General features: G+C 41.3%; 1 protein-coding gene across 1 annotated transcript in view; it reads right to left on the bottom strand.

Annotated features, from left to right (window-relative positions):
* The window catches only part of LOC139219574 (A disintegrin and metalloproteinase with thrombospondin motifs 14), a 41265-nt gene extending 24218 nt beyond the window's left edge, over positions 1–17047 (bottom strand). The window contains exons 1-5 of the mRNA XM_070851486.1: positions 16969–17047; positions 16437–16562; positions 16126–16406; positions 4843–4999; positions 975–1171 (exon numbers count right to left, since the gene is read on the bottom strand). Of these exons, the coding sequence (XP_070707587.1) occupies positions 975–1171; positions 4843–4999; positions 16126–16406; positions 16437–16562; positions 16969–17047 (840 nt within the window). The remainder of the gene's footprint in view (positions 1–974; positions 1172–4842; positions 5000–16125; positions 16407–16436; positions 16563–16968) is intronic.
* Positions 17048–17278: the final 231 nt, after the last annotated feature.

Raw genomic sequence — 17278 nt, 5'->3', positions numbered from 1 at the left:
AGCACGCTCTAGCAGAACTTCACAGTATAATCAGCCAAGGTCATTAAAAATCAGATTTTTCTCCCTGCCGAAGACATTTGGGGATGGAATGTGAATATAATATCCTAATTAAATAAACACATCATTCCATGTAAGAAGAGCTTGGCTGTGCAAGCGGACTTCTGGCGCGGGTTTCCATGACTGCCCTGCACAGCTCCCACTCAACTTTCTAATTGGTCTAGTGCAGCTAATCAGACCACCATGCAGGGTCCAAATGGTAACTGTTACAGAGTGAAACCAGCACCCTGTGAAAATCTGACTTGGGGGATTTGGGCCCAGTAAGTAGATTATGGTGGTAGGAGCTGGTGGAACCCGTAATGAATGAGCTGAGAGTTTCTTTTTTCCCTCTCATCGGTAATCCATAAACAGCGAGAGAAAGTAAGGATCTGCGGAGAAGTGTGGCAAGGTCTGATACCAGAGGGGAAAGAGTAAAAAATATCTCCATGGGTAGATAAAAGCAGAAAAAGTTCACCAAACCAGCAGCATTTTCATGTTAACAAAGGATATTTCTAGACCTGCAATATTTGCAATGACTATTTTGACTACAGATTCACTGTTTAACTGATTTTTCAAGCAAAAATGCTACAAAATTCACAAATTCAACCTTCTAAATGTTAATTTTTGCTGCTTTTCTCATTTTATATAATAAAAGTGATCTATATAGCCTTGGACTTTGGACTCTTGGTCAGATAAATCAAACAATGTCATGATGTTCCCACAGGAAACTGTCGTGGGAATTTTTTATTATTTCTTTACATTTAAACAACAATTTTATAATTTTATAGACTAAACGTTAATCAATGAATTCCATTATTTTCTAATGAATATAATGGTTGGTGTCAGTCCTAGATATTTCATGTTGGAAATTTGCATAAACATTAACGAGTGGTGAGAATCTGATGAGCATTTTATTCAAAAAACCAGAATAGACTTACTATATTCATGAGCGTGAGAACGTAATTCTGCACATGTTCCTTGCCATGGAAGCGCACCACCGAGTCGTCCACAGCCAGCAGCACCTCGATGTTGTAGTCGTCTTTCTTCGCGTGCCTCCTCTTGCGCTCAGACTCGGACAGTTTGTGTTCGACGAGATCCAGAGCCGCGGGGAGGTTTGCGATACCGAAGTCTGCCACTGCAAAATATGACCAGCACATAAACAAGTCAATGAATGGACTGTGGGAATCTGATGCATGTATGCTATTTCTTATTACAGTGTCTGTGAAGTGACACATGTCTGTTTCAGACCTGACATAAAAATATCTCAGGGTCCGCAGGAGGAATCCTTTGGGATTATTGACAGGCCTGTGGACTCCATATTTTCTAAGCCTCTTAATCTCTGGTCAAAATAGACCCATATATCGTTCGAGTCAGAAATGTATTTCCTGTCTGGCCCATATTCAGCCTAACTATAATGTGTGCATTCAGTGCCTAAATCCCCGCTCAGTCATACCAATTACAAACAACATTAATTCATGTCATAAAGTACTTTTTTTCTGTGTGATATTCGTGTACAGTATGAATTTCTAAAGCTGCCACAACACTCGCTGAAAGACATACACTGTGTTATTTTTGAGAGTTACAGATTCAGGACACAGCAGAAAACTGCGTGATGGGAGAGATCTTTTGAGATGAGATGTAATGTCAGTGCTGTGATCCACTGACAAACTGAATTGAGTTGACAAAATGAATTGCAAATCAAATTGCTATTACGTGAGACAAACACCACAGAAGTCATTTTTAATCTGCACCTGGGACTGCATGAATCGCAGATAGTAATAGAACATTACAAGAAACATGCACCAATCATTTTAGCAGTGTTTCATTTAAATGTTGACATTAAAATGTCTTGTGTTTTCACCAAATTTAATTATGTTTTCTGACATTCTGCTATCTAAACAAGCAAACAAATGGACAAAACTATACCTCCACTTGATGGAGGTAGTGCAACATATGTAACAGGGTTTGCAGGCCATCACTGACAACACCACCATGCCACACGCCTGCGACAGCGATGACTTCCTCTCCGAGGCACTTTATGTCTTTTGGGCTTGGTTTGAAACCATGAACGACACACCCACCGGGACGCCGTCTGTCCACATCCAACACCAGGCGAACCCTAACTAGAGTGAACCTGTGCATGGCTGCTGGACCCAAAAAGACAATAGCGATCTGCCTTAATGACTATCTGGTCACAAGGGTCACATCAAATATTGTCTCCCCACCTCACTTGACTTCCTCCAGTTTGTATATTGGTCCAACAGATCCACAGGCGCTGCCATTTCCTCTGCCCTCCACCTTGTCCTGTCACACCTTTATAACAAGAACACTCATAAGAGAATGTCGTTTATTGACCTCAGTGCTGCATCCAACACAATCTTCCCCTGAAGCTGTTATGGAAGTAGGGCCTCTTTGGCCTGAACACCTCCCTTTGTGACTTGATTCTTGGCCTTCTCACAGGGAGACCCCAGACAGTATGCATGGGGTTCATCACGTCTGCAGCCTCCACACTCAGCACCCCAGGGATGTGTGCTCTGCTCACTGCTATTCATATTACAGATGTACGTATTATCAAGTTTGTGGACGACACAACACCGGTCGCCATCAGCAACAGTGATGAGACAGCGTACAGAGGCAGAGTGGAGTTGTTGGCTCTCTGGTGCTGAGATGATGTGTTTCAACGTTGATAAGACAAAAGAGACGACAAATGACTTCAGGTCGCGCAACTGCAACTCCCTGAGCAAGAAGGCATAACAGCGTCTCCACCAATCTGCCAGTCTACCCCCACCCATCCAGTCCACCTTCTACAGAGGAGCCACAGAGGATGTCCTGACCAACTGCCTCACTGTCTGGTATGAGAACCTCAACAACTCATGCTGCAAGACCTTCCAGGGGTTAGTGAAGTCAGCTGAGTCCATCTATTTGACCTCTCTCCCCTCCATCCATGACATTTTTACACAAACAGGGCCTCCAGAATCATAAAAGACCCCTCCCATCCCTCTCACAGACAATTCACCCAGCTGGCGTCTGGAAAAAGGTATTGGAGCAAGATCCTACAGACACAGCAACAGCTTCTTCCCCCAGGCTGTCAGACTCTTCAACACCCTACTGCCCCAAGGTCAACATAATGAGCAAAGACCTATGGACCCCTCACACCCCTTTTACAAACACACACATGCACAAGCACAATATTATACCTGTATGTCCTCTACTTTACTGTGCTGCATACAGATGGATGACTTATCTCTTGCCTTATCTTGTTGAAACATTAATGCCATGTTTTGCTCAAAGCTGCTGTATGAATTACTGCAATTTTCTGTAAAATGGCTAATAATTTCACATTTGACATGGTGCCGATTCAAGCCAACCAGATACAAATGGAGACATGATACATTGCATGCCAGAGAAGTGTAAGATTAGCCTGAACATGACCACAAATGTGTGTTACATCTTCCTTGATGATTGAAGTTTCCGTAGGTATAGAAATGGAATTCGAATAGAAAAGCTGGATTGAAAAGAGACAGCTGCACCACTTCATAGAAAAATGTAGCCTGTAATAATAACAATGAACGGAATGCATTTCACGAGGGCGGTAAAAACAAAAAAAGGATCATAAAATATGAATGACTGAATTGATTAAAATTGTTCCTGAAGACGTATGAGCTAGAGTAAAATGAAAAGACCCACAAATTAGTTTTACAATTACAGACCCTAGGAGATGGAATGAATTAGTGAGTAAAGCGAGGGTCTTGCACCAGATGTTCAAGCTAGTGTTTTACCTAGTTTTACCAGGAATTCATGATGGAGGCGGGTCGTTTCACTGTGAAGGAAAGGTCAACCCCTTCACACCCTCCGTCCCCAGTGCTGCCACTGAAACCCAGCATTCCTCACTTCTACCAACTGGTTTAAAGAGCACTGGCTCTGCTATATATATACAACTTGCAATAAATGTATAGTTGCATTTTTGATTTAAGAACATTGATTTTTGAACATATTCATGCACACAGTGGCTTCCACTCATTTCAGTTCAACATGTTCTACTTGCATGAGACATGTAAGTGATTATCAAGTCTTGTCATCAATGTTTTTGTCATTTTGACATATTTGACATATCGTTGCCTTATAATGTTGTTATGGCAGACACAACTGGCACACATGCCGCTGCTAAATACTAATAATATGTTCACCAGTTTGTCGATAACTGTGTCGGTGTACCATATTGCAAGCTCTATCACTGACGACAGGTTAGTAGAAAATATCCAGTTTCAGTTCCGTATCCAGAGTCGAACCTCATATCTTTTTGTTCACGGTTTCACCACTGTGGTGGTTCTACTAATCTGCTAATAGTACATGTACATTCAGTACAAAAATGAATGGACATTAATCGCTGCCTCAAACAGCTGGAAAATTACATTTGAAAACTGAACGGCGAGCAGTGTTGTTAAATATGTATGAGTTGTAATGATATACCACTGATCTCTCAAATTTGCAGTTGAATTGCTGCCATTTATTTATGATCTGAAGTGATTCTCTGTTGTTATATTTGTTGTATGCTTTTGTGTCTATTTCATGTTTTGGTGACCTACATACAATTTTGCCTCCAGGTGAACAATGATGCTGCATTTTGTTTATATATTGTCATACCGTCCTCGCTATTATTATCCACTAAACTTACACATATACACTAACTCACATGTGCACACCCACGTACTCACACACAGTCAAAACACACACACACACACACACACACAAGCGCACACAGTGCTTTATGTTTCCACTGACGTCACACTGCTTCTCCTCTCCTACCTTCATTTTGGAGGTCCTCCCTCTGCTGGTCTGTCTCCCGCTTGATGGCTGACCTGCGGTACACCACGTGGACACGCCCCTTCACTTCCACGTCCTGTTGGCCCTTCTCAAGGGGCTCGATGAAAAACTCCCCATTATCAGTCCGGATCAGACCTGCCTGGAAAAAGAGGGCTTCAAATTAGTGCACCCCTCCTCCTTCAAAGGACGGTAATTCCACTGGAGCCAGTAATTATAGTGTGCTTGATCAATTGGAAGATTTGAAATACGGCTGGATATGGGGAATGACGCAGGTAGACACAATTTGGGGCCCTTCATGCCCTTCACCAAGATTTATTGAGTGCCACCATAATTTCATACCGAATGAAATGATGTATAGCAATGTCTCAATCTAACTGCACATTTCCATTCGCGTTGTCTTTTAATGAATTCAAAGTAAATCTTTTGGATATAGGCTATAGGCTCTAATACCTAGGAGACATATTATGTTCATTTTCAGGTTCATTCTTGCATTTGGGGTTCCTACTAAATATAGTTACATGTTCAAAAAAATACATTATGTTTCTCATACTGTCCAAGCTCTTTCTGAATGTTAGCTCGTGTCTCTTTACGACCCCCTCCTGGAAAAGATCAGTGTGTTCTGATTGGTCAGCTCCCATAAACTGGAGCACGCACCGCCTATAAACTCTAGAATTAGCTCTGCTTTCTCCAAACTACAGTTGCCACTCCAAAGGGGAGCCGAGCAGCCGAGCAGCCGAGCAGCCGAGCAACGGCTAACATAGAGTTTGACAGACTAACCTGCCAAATAAACAGCAAAACAACATTGCCTGAAGTGGGGTCATAGACAGTCCGTATCGATCCATCCTTGAGCTTGTGTTTTTGATAGCCCGCGTTAAGAAAGCAGTTCCCAGTAAGATAATGTTACACACACACACACACACACAGCAGATATGTTTTGTTGTTGCTGTGAGTCCGTCACATTTGCATCAACAAAAAGATAAATCCGCTGAGGACATACAGACTGTTGTGTGGGTTTTTAGGAGCCAACAACAAAACAATTTGCGTGCTCAAAGCCTTGCATCCTATTACTACAGCTAGCATTCGCCACATAGTAATGGGTAAAGCAAAATGGATTCATGTTTTCAGTGTGTGGGAAGCCGAAGAACTGGAGGAAGTCACATGATCAACAGATCCCTGCATGTGGTGTGACGGCCAAACCAAATCTAAAACCAGACGCACATTTGCTAAGAGATGAAACAGGATAAATGGAGAGAAGATGGTCTTTTCTTATAGTTTGAGGATGTGTAGAGACATCAGCAACACATATTTTATAAGACATTAAAAGTGTATTTTGAATAATATGTACCCTTTAAAGGATTCAAAGCCAGTGTTGAAGATTCTCACCTTCTCGCAACCTGCCTGGCAAATTCTACATCAATTGGTGATTTCTGACAATTCTCAGAATCCCATCACTTGTACCTGACATTTGAAAATTGGCTGCTAGTGAAATTACAGTAATTCTGACAGCAGCACTGCACGTATTCTGAAATTGTATTTCATCAGCAACACGAAAATACGCCACAATTGACTAAAATGTCAAAAGAAATCCAACAATGTGCAGTTAAAATGTTTTGCAAAACATTGAGAAAACATGAGCTTCAGTGTTAAACTGCATGTGACTGCGGACAACAAAGAACCAAAGAGATGGAGGGACAATGCAGCATATCTGGTATTGGCACAACACATAGGAGAACACAAACATTTGTAAACACTGATTTCCATAAAGTAAACATCCTCTGCAGCACTCTTTGTTGTATATTTAATGTGACTGAATGCAAATATTTAGATGGACTGTATAGGGAAGTAACATCCAGGTGGTTCAGTCTTACACTGACATAATCATTACAAGTGTTACAGATTCAAGTTAAAATTATTCTTTTGTCAAAATATCATGTAATTCTGTGCAGTTACCACAAAACACCCATGTGCAGTGATTCAGTACAGGCATCATTTTTTCCCCACTATTATGAGAACTTTGTGTGTGCAAAGTGTTTGCGGTCTGTCTTTAGTTTTAGAGCCTGATACAATTATTACAAGAGTAATGAAGTTATTAAGTTTAGTAGAGTTTCACTGAGACAAATTATGTCAGGGCCATTTTGCTTATATTACCTCACACACATTTTTGGCATGAAGTCACTGCTGTTATTTTCTGCACATCTGCAAACACATTTACAGATCCAAAAAATGCCTGCGGTGCATTTTAGCAGGTCGATTACCTTATCAGCTGCTATCCTACAACAACTTTATATGGTGATTTTATATCCAAGCTTATTTCTGCTGCTCCAGATGGCAAAAATAGTTGTCGTATACATTTTTGCAGCTGCAACTCTTGCCTCCAGTTACGCAGGTGCTCATGTTATTGTGAATGCTGAGAGGAAATTTTTAAAGAAATGTACTGCTCACTGGTTTTAACGCATCTCTCTACTTTATCTGCTGCGTCAATGGAAAATCACAGATGCCACCAAGCTGTGAGTTCTTATTTAACATCTTTCTTATCTCGCTGCTACAGCCTGTATATTAATTGTGCTCTAAAATACAGACCATTTACCAATATCACCATTTGTACAAAGCTTCTACATTAATTCATGATATATCACCGTTTAGCCTTTGTTGAACGATCCCAGCTCATGTGTGGGAGGACAGTCTAAAGCCATGCGGAAGGAAAACTGCACAGTCATAAAGACAGGCCCTGTGTGATTAACTTTTTTCTGCTATTTAAGATTTTTCTGTAAAAAAAAAAGAGTTATGGGGCATATTGGTGGACAAGTGGTGTGACACTGTAACATAATTTGTTCAAATCCATCTAGGGTACATTGTTCCCGCATGTTTCCTGTCACACTCTACCATCAGCTGTGGCGAGTAAAGGCGAAAGCTGCATACTCTGCTAATAAAATGTTGGAAGTCTGAAGTTGACACATTTTTTTCTTTGTGTTGCCATCTTTTTTCTATTAAGTTTAATAAGCACAAACTGTGCTTTCTGAACACACTGCACAGTGCAAATGACATTTCTCATTTTCCTACTCCTCACTAAGAAAAAAGAAATCCAGCCTATCATTATACTCATGAAGAAGGCACACCAACAAGATTTTGGCAAGAATGTGTGTATTTACAGCTGCAAAAAGAAATTTAAATACAGTGCAGCAAAGAGAACATTGTGCTTAGAAAAGCCTCATCTGAAAACCCTCTGCATGCTGTCTCTCATGACAAACGACGCAAATGTCGTGAACTGAAGTGGTGAACATGTGACAGTGAGGGCAAAGAGGAGTAAAGGAATCTGTCCAGCTCCTGACCAGGAAATGCCAAGTAAGACATGCTCGAATACTTCCTCTGTGGTCTCTTATTTCAGCAGTGGGTGGAAAGTGAAGCCGGGTCCGTGAGGGGAGAGAGCAGCAGCATCTGGAAGGGCCTACAGAGGAACCAAATGTAAACATATGTACACTGCATGGTAAAGTCGGGGCTAGGCAAGGATTCCCGTTTGTTGTCAGAAGTGAAGAAATGACAAAAAGTTATTGGATTTTCAAAAGTTCTACCATAAAGTCTGTGTTTTTAATTACTTCATCCCACTGACAATTACATTCAAATTAATTAATTAAGACCTGAAAACGATGAAATGGCTTGAATCTCCTTTCGCAGAGTCATGAATAGAAAACGTCGAATCCAAAATCTCACTGTTTTGGAATCTTCCAATCCCACTGAGCTATTGAGTGTATTCGATGCAGCAAAATAATTGAATTCAGTGTTGGTAAATAGCATGTGCAAATAACACATCATTATCGCCCATCACCAGACAAATTGAATTGTGAGTTTTGGGTTGGTTTTTTTTGCAATTGTTATATTTGTTGCTTTTCAGATTTCACACTAAAATCCAGAGAGATTTGCTTATCTAGGTCTATCGATGTTAAGTGACGTAGTGATTGTCAGGTTGCTTCATATGATGTGACTGTTCACACGTCTAATTTATATCAGTTCAGTCAGCGTTTCCTGCCTCTGCACTGAAAAATACTGTGAAGCCCAGGCAGTGAGGCATCCAGCGTTGCCACTGACATCTTAACAAAAAGGCAAATATAGCTAAACCTTAAGCTCACCAGTGCACTAAATTCCACACATTGGTAAGAGCAACTTTGAAGCTGGATATTTACTGTATGTAATTTTCAGAGAGACTTCTTTCTGTTCAGCAAACTAGCAGCTGAAGTCACCTGCTCAGTGAAGCATACATGGCGAACTCAGGATGTGAAAGCTGGTAAAATCACACACAATGACACAATGAAGTAAAAACTAAATACACACGCACATACGAAAATAACTACAACAAAAAGTGCATTAACTGAGCCTAGACACACCCATACTGTAAATTAATTACAGGTACTGGAGAAACAGTGAAGTAAAAAAAAGTAGAATGGTCCATAACCCTTTGTTGTAACCATACTTAAAATGACCTTTAGTTTCCATTATAAATATCTGATACTTTCAGATTTTTACTACAAAAACAACTGTGCTTTACTATCTGTATTTTGACTGATGTCTTTGTTATGACAATATTAGATGTAAATTAAAATATAGATCATACATTGTTTTAACCTGAAAAATGTAGTTTGCAGGAATCTTTTCAGCCCTGAGTGTCTGTAGGTAGTAATTTCATGCTGCATACTCCCCCCCAACAACCTCCTGCAGTACGACAGGAAGGTCAGGCAGTCTGCATGCAGCCTGAGAGAAAAGACCCAGGGAGGAAAATAAAACATGCACCAATGCACCATAATAATTGAAGGCATCTCAGATGAGTGAGCCACCAAAATTTTTTAGCAACTCATGTCTTCTCTACTCTCATCTGCACTGTAGTGGCTGACAGAAACTGAAGGATTTTGTAATATGGAACATGTTACATGGAAATTACGCCCTTACTTACGGAGATCACAGGCCAGAATAAAGACATGCAAGTGGCAGACAGACAATGTCACAATATACAGCTGGTGTTAAACTGTTATAACACGCCTCAATCATGGAGGCCTTTTCACATCATCTACTGACGTAACATAATAAAGACAGCCTTTAAGGTGCATGAATGAGACACACAGTCTAAAAATAAAACAAATGCTGGAGGCCGCAGATGTTAGAGCTGCAACGTGCAAGGAACTCAAAGTCTAGCTGTCATTCCAGGGGCTTAACCTGTAATTTGTGGCAGATTGATTAGAGACATGTAATTTAGGTTCCAGACGTGCTCTTTGTAATCCACAAACAAGAGACAGAGAGGGAGAGAGTAAATCGGTGACCCACAATCAGCCGCTGAGATCTCGGCATGCACCCTAGCTTTAGCAGGGTCATGCCGAAGAAAGAACACTTCTGATGTAATATTTGAGAGCCAATGGCAGCATCAGGCATGAGGGTGATGCTGGATGAAGGCCTTAAACCAGGAAGATCAATAAGCCAGGGAGAAAATCATGGCTGAGTGGTGCTGGATTCGCAGGTCTGAAATAATCGTATGAGACAGCATGTGAGAGCAGGGGATTATGACTTGATTCCTTTTTATCAGCTTTCACATCTCGCTGTGCAGGGCAACAAAGGGCAAGCATAGCTAGTGATCAAGACGAGGATTATAAAGAGAAAATTGGACTTATAATCATCGGAATGGGACCGATATCAAAGGGGGGAAAATTTATATTAATTTAGCCATTATGTAGAGCACTATATTAAAGATGATCATGAAGTTGTTTATAGCAGCTAATTGGTTTTCATAGAAAATAGCAGTAGTGCTACTATGGTAGTAGTAGTAGTAGTAGTAGTAGTAATAGAAGTAACAGTAAAGGTAATGATAGGAGCAGTTGTAGTAATAAGAAGTAGTAGTAATACTGGCAGTATCAATGGTATGTATGTTGTAGTAGTGGTAGTAGTACTAGTAGAGGGAGTAGCTGTAGTAGAAGTAGTATTAGCAGCAGAAAAATAGTTGTAGTAGTGAAAAAGTGGATCAAGTAGTAGTGGCAGTAGAAGTAGTAGTGATTGAAGTAGTATCAGTGTAGTAGCAGTATGAGTTGTAGCAGTAGTGGAATAGTAGCAGTAGCAGCAGAAGAAGAACCAAAGGTGCATGGAGAAAAAAAGTAGTAGTTGTAGTAGAGGTGTTAGTAGTAGTGATAGCAGGAGAAGAATAAAGAGTTTTAGAAGTGGTAGGTGCAGTAGAAGTAGTACGTAGTGTAACGTGATATATTAAATGGAACTGATGTGTGTGCAGTCGGTTTTAAAACTCTAAAAGCTAAGTTGTAATGTAGTGATGTAATTCTCATTTTGACTTTCCCTTGTATCTGTGTGTGTATCTGTGTGTGTGTGAGTGTGTGTGTGTGCACATGTAGGAATGTGTGTCTTGTATCACCGTGTGTGTCTGAATGAGCACATGTTTAGACAGACATGCTGTAGCCGCTACAAATAAAGATTAGACTGCGAGGAAATAAATCACATTATTGGCTGAGATGTTGGGCTTCCACCGATGGAGCTCTTAATTTAGTGACTTTCCCTCCTTGCCAGCAGAGTACTGGAACACCAGAGGATACTGGAATACTGGACTGGGACCAGCCCTGTACAGAATTCCTGCAAACTTTCATGAATAGAACAATTTATGCAAGCATTTTCCATCTCCAATGGATGGAAAACTGCACCTCCACCTCCAGTCACCCCCCCCCCCCCCCCCAAAATAAAAGCCAACTGACTGCAGACTGTTGCTAGGTGGCTCTCTCTCTTTTTAACTGATGGACACAGAAATAGCGCTCTTCCGACTGCAGTTATCCGGCACTCGTGTTTCCATCACATATGTAATTCAATCAGCCCGTCATCTGTGCTAATTCCCAACACATGAGCAGCACCAGTATAACCATAGCCATCACTCATCGCTCCACAACAATAGTTCATGCTCGTCTGGAGCGCACAGCTGTTGCCATCTAGCAGGAGTTCCAGTCAGAGAGGAAGATATTGCAGAGAATGACATGTTGGTCAATCAAGCATAACCTACATTCAATTTTGCATTCACTTTCTTTGCAACCTCAGCTGGCAGTCTGGAAGTGCTCCAAGGCCAAATATACCCAAAAGATATCAGATTAATTTGCAGCTTTACTGCACGCATGTCTTATCTGCCATGAGCTTGGAATGCTATAAATCATGCTCCTCCAGGCACACGGCAGGAGACCAAGTTAACGTAATGTGTTACTGGTGATGTCATTCCTCGCTATGGGAGAGTCATCTCAGATGGAGAGGCCTCGCTGCAGAGGACGCGCTGACAGCGTTTTGAAGTAATTGAAAAGCTGCAAGGTCAGGAGGTGTGGAGGCTGCAGGTGGGCTCATCAAGTCTGAGCACTTTGTTTGCAGAAGAGACCATGCTAGGGGACTACAAAGACAAAAAATAACTCCGCAACTGTGATACACATCTATGTGTACCTGTTCTCTAGAAGGGAACCCATCCAAGACACTTTTGAAGATGAAGCAAAGACACACAGAAGTTGCCCGCACGCGATGACATCTGCGCGTGGCTCTTGTGGTTTTTTCCTCCTTTCAAACATCGTCTTTTCATCATGCATGATCCTCTCTGTGTCCTTCCACATCAAACAGACACTTCAGACTAAATAATTTGCCTACAAGCTGTCTGTGGACCTTCAAATGCGCAACGAAAAAATCTACATGTTCAGACAGGTCTGTGTTTACCTTGGCTTTGATGCAAGGAAACGCATGGACAACATCTCAGAGTATCTGACTGACGCCTTTAAAGGGTAGAAAAATACATGCTGCTACCACACCACGATAGAGATGAATGCAATGTTGTTTGAGATGCTCAAAGCTTTGAATTTGACATTTGAGATAGTCAATAGCAGCCTATATTTCCAGACCCAATATCCCAGAAACACGGCATAATACACTGACCTCAGTGTTAGCAGTTTTACATGGAAACCATTTTCTGGGCGCCAAAAGAGGAAACAAACCTCAAGAAATGTCAGATTGCCTGTATTTCAGAGGAAGAAAGTACCCAAGTACTATCTATAAACGTAAAGAGAAGGATCTCAGACTTCGGTCTTGCCTACAAGAGAAATGATTTTGCCACGTTGGTTCCCGAACCTACCAACAGAACATGTTAAAGGCAAAGGAGAAACATTTAGGCTAATTCTGGGATCTATACTCTATAAGAGGTTGCTGGACAAAATCAATTTGTTGCCTGTTCTCAGATGTTGTAATGATCTACTGTCTCATCCCATCAATACTGTCTTTATAGCCTTTATTTCAATACAAATTGAGGTACTGAGCTGAACCCAGCGTGACCCGTTACTTTTGGTATCTCATCGTGCAGAGGGAAACGTGGTTGAAGATTGGTGAATTTCTGTCAAAACAAAGGTCCCAAAGGCTGAAAGGTTCCAGAGGGATTCCACATTTAACTGTAAATTTTACCTGCATTTTTGGTCATTTAACAATACACGAGGACTTTGTTATCTTTCAGAGAAAACAGTTTTTCCAGTGTGGCTCGCTGTAAATTCTAACAGTGTTTACAAGCAGCCATAGAAGTATAAACAATGCTGCACTCATGTCAAATCAGAATTACCATGATCACCCGTTTCTGACTTCAACTCCAATACTGTATATCCAACATTTGAAGGCGCCTGAAAACCAATTTGAATGTGCGATCATACGACCATTTTGTGTTCTCCACATGATCTTTCCCATCCCCAATGACATGAACAGAGCGTGAGGACTCTCCTCCTCTATCATCGGTGTTTCTAAAAAGCCGTAATGGCACCCGCCAGATTCTATGCTAAGGATTCACTAGCTAGTAAAGTTTAAAGATGTCGCCTTTTAATAAAGATGAAACAGCACTTATTGCATTAGCTCTCAACAACAACACACCACACAGTGTTCACATCATATGGGATGGATCGTACAGATAGAAAGCTGCTGCAGTTGTGAGGGTTAAAATGCTGTGCATTGACGGTATCATACTGTCTTCATTAAATTCATCTCTCATAACCTTGAACGACAAACTTTGTCGCTGAAGTAATGCATCCATATTAGTTTTAGGCTTTTCAGGCACGTCCATTATGTTAAGCCAAGTTATTGGGATAAAAGAGACGTTTCAGAAAAATCTGAACTTCCCGTTATTTACATCTTGTTACACAGATGAAGATTATCTTTGGTGAAAGTGCTTTGTAACAGACGACGTATATAACCCTTTCATACGTTTGGGTAGTTATAGGTGAATTTCACACTGTGCTGCATTGTGCTGCATAGGACCACTGTGTCACTTTTAGCTTTTAGCCAGTGAAGGGCACACAGTCGCCTTTCAGGAAATTACTTTGTGATTAGAGAACACAGCATGCTATTGTCCACACACCCCTCACTGTTATTACATTAAGAAAGAAGAAATAACTCTATGACATCTCTCTGACCTAGTTTTCTCAGCTTCAGCACAGTTTCTTGTGTTAAAACAGAAAAACTATGAGGGGGGAAATAACAAACAATACAAACGTTTAGACTCAACCATTGTTTCTTTGCCTTGTGCTGTCATTAAAAACACTGACAGATGAGATTGTGGGCTTGAGAAAACTTTATCTACAGACCGTGTTGATTGGTGCCATTAGTCTAATGTGAATTTTTATAATTTTGAAAAGTGAGAGTGTTTCTGTCACATTTGGAGGGTTTCAAAAGCTCCTGGGTCAGAAGGTTATCTTCACTCCCATTCCACACGTTATTTCTGTCAGAACAATCCAGAGAGCTGACACAGACAAGCTAAGGTGTAGCCCTAGCTTTGGTCAACCTGCCAATTCAAATGTGACATACACACACGTTGGAAAATTCACTCTAATTTTCTCGACTGCAAGCATCCATTAGTGGCTCAGCTCACCTCCCATTGCTCTGCTCTGTCACAATGCAGTTTTAAGGTCCACAATGACCCCAAGTGACTGTGTTGGTGCAATATGATGAATAGACTGGTGGTAGAGGAGGAGACGCACAATGCACTGGACAAAGAACAGCTCTGCTGAGATTGTGGGCTTTCGTTGTGAAATGATTTTGATAGACCTAAAATACCATCAGTGAAGCCGAGCCATAACTAAGGATGATTATACAGCTGTTTAAAATGACATTCCACATAAAATTTGTCTCTTTAAAATCAAACACTCGACTCCTTGGCTTGAAAGACGGCTGTAAAAAGTTTGTAGGTTGCTTTTTCACTTTACATCAACTTGGACTCAAGTCAGTTTCCAATAGTTACATAGTCAGTTTTGACTGAGTCGGTGCCTGTAGCATAATCCTCGTCCCTAATCTCCATCCATATGCTCATATGTTCCAAACACTCATATTTTGGCTAAATAAAGTGCCTTTACAGGGTTTGCCTTTTGGATCCCAGTCCAGGTTGGCAAAAAAACAACTTAGATTGCTGAGCTCCAATCAGATGCTCTGCCCACTCTTTAGAAAAGAGAAATGTACAAAACATTCAGGTAGCAGGTTCCTGATTTTCTACCACAGCTGACTGTCACATAGAGCATTAATTCCTTAAAGCCTCTTTAGTCAATATTTAATATCAACAATGGATGAAATTACGCTGTATAATGTGTGACATGTTGCTCCTGATGATGAACCCACAGAGAATGATCAATCTGCAGTTTCTCTCAGCTTCACAGAGCACTTTAGCATTTTATTTCATTGTTTTGGTTTTCAGACGTAGCTGCATCTGCCTTCAGGCAAAAGATCGAAACGGTTCTAGTCCAATTGCTGGCTGCCTGACGAACTCCTGAACAATGAAGAGCAGGACACGCACAAGTCTGCTAGCACGAAGAGGAATATTTTGGCAAAAATATGAGTTTTTGGAGGATACTGAGGATATAGGTAGACAGCACACAGCATCTCTATGGAAGCTTTTACATTTGTTAACAGAGTGAAAACCGGACACATTTAGAGTCCATGATAACCGACATGACAGCAGCTTGTGAGTAAACCAAACTACAAACTTACACGCGTACACAGGGTGACACTTAAAACACACTGTAGATTTAAGATGACATATTGCTTTAGTATTTATCTAATGAAAGGACACAGAAATACGTTAACGGGCCACTGTGAAGGACTTTTTGAAGATGAATACATACATGCCAACCCTTAACACCCCACACTATGTCTGACAGTTTGCCAAAGAAGGAGAAAACATCTTTTCTACCAGCTACATCTCCCTCCATCTCTAATATCTCTAATAAATGTGCATTGGTGACTTACCAGTCCATCACAATTGCTGATAGCCACAGAGGCCTCCGGCATGTCACTCACATCTCCAGTGAAAACACAGTCCCCGTGGATACGCTCCTTGGCCTTTTCCACAAAGTCCTCCTGCCATTCCACAAAAGCCCCCGGGGCCACCAGCCTCCTGTTGGCCCTCAGGCGGAGGTGCAGTTCTTTCCCAAACACAGTGACATTGAAAAACAAGTGCTGAGCCGAGGCAGAGGTGACCGAGGGCATCTCGGGGGCACCGCGGGCCACCCTTCTTCTGCTGCCAAAGGCTGAGGCGGCAGCAGCAGCAGCACCAGCACCAGCAGCAGCAGCAGCACCTTTACTTCCACTTCCAGCAGAGACCACGTGAGAAATGTACCGGCCACGGGAGTCTGTGCTGAATGGCACGATAAGACCATATTCACTTAACTTTCCAGAGAGTTTTTCTGATGGGACAGATAGTGTCAAATGAGAATCACATTCACAGACCTATGACAAGCGCTGATGGAAAAAAAGACTTTAAAGCAAAGCAAGCTGAATGATTTCAAACACCACAGGGGAAAGAAGTGAACTATGTAAAACAATAAAAGGTAACTGGGAATGAATGCTCTCTATTGTAAGTAACATTTCTGTGGACATGGATGGAAATCCAGCAGTTCCACACACTTTACTGACTTGTTTGATCCAGCTCTGTGAGGCTTTCACACTTATATGCATAATGTGGACCTATCTATAAATATAGACCATCATTTTTTATCATTATGTCTTGACATTTAGACTTTGGAGTGCACTCCTATAGAGCACAGCAGGGGAAAAAAAAAAAAAAAAAAGGAACATAAATGGATAACTCACCATGTGATTCTGCAGCGAAAATATGATCCAAAAAGACTTGACTGAGTGAAAAGCACATCAATAAATACATACAATCCATAGCGAGGGCTTTAGTGTGAGAGCTGCCACTTCAGCGGTGAGTTTTGCTGTCTGTTGTAAACTCTGAGCAGAGTCCTTCCTCCTGACAAAAAAAAAAAAAAAAAAGCACAAATGTTGGAGAAAAGTCCTCAGAGTTGAGCTGCAGCGGAGCAGCCGGGCATTTCTGAGCGTTTCCCTCTCTAGACGCCAAACTGACGGATATTCACAAGTTGTTTCCAATCTTTTGGCCTGC

Source organism: Pempheris klunzingeri, chromosome 20 (assembly GCF_042242105.1).
Source record: "Pempheris klunzingeri isolate RE-2024b chromosome 20, fPemKlu1.hap1, whole genome shotgun sequence".
In the NCBI taxonomy this organism is placed as follows: domain Eukaryota; kingdom Metazoa; phylum Chordata; class Actinopteri; order Acropomatiformes; family Pempheridae; genus Pempheris; species Pempheris klunzingeri.
This window is presented reverse-complemented; position numbering and strand designations above follow the sequence as displayed.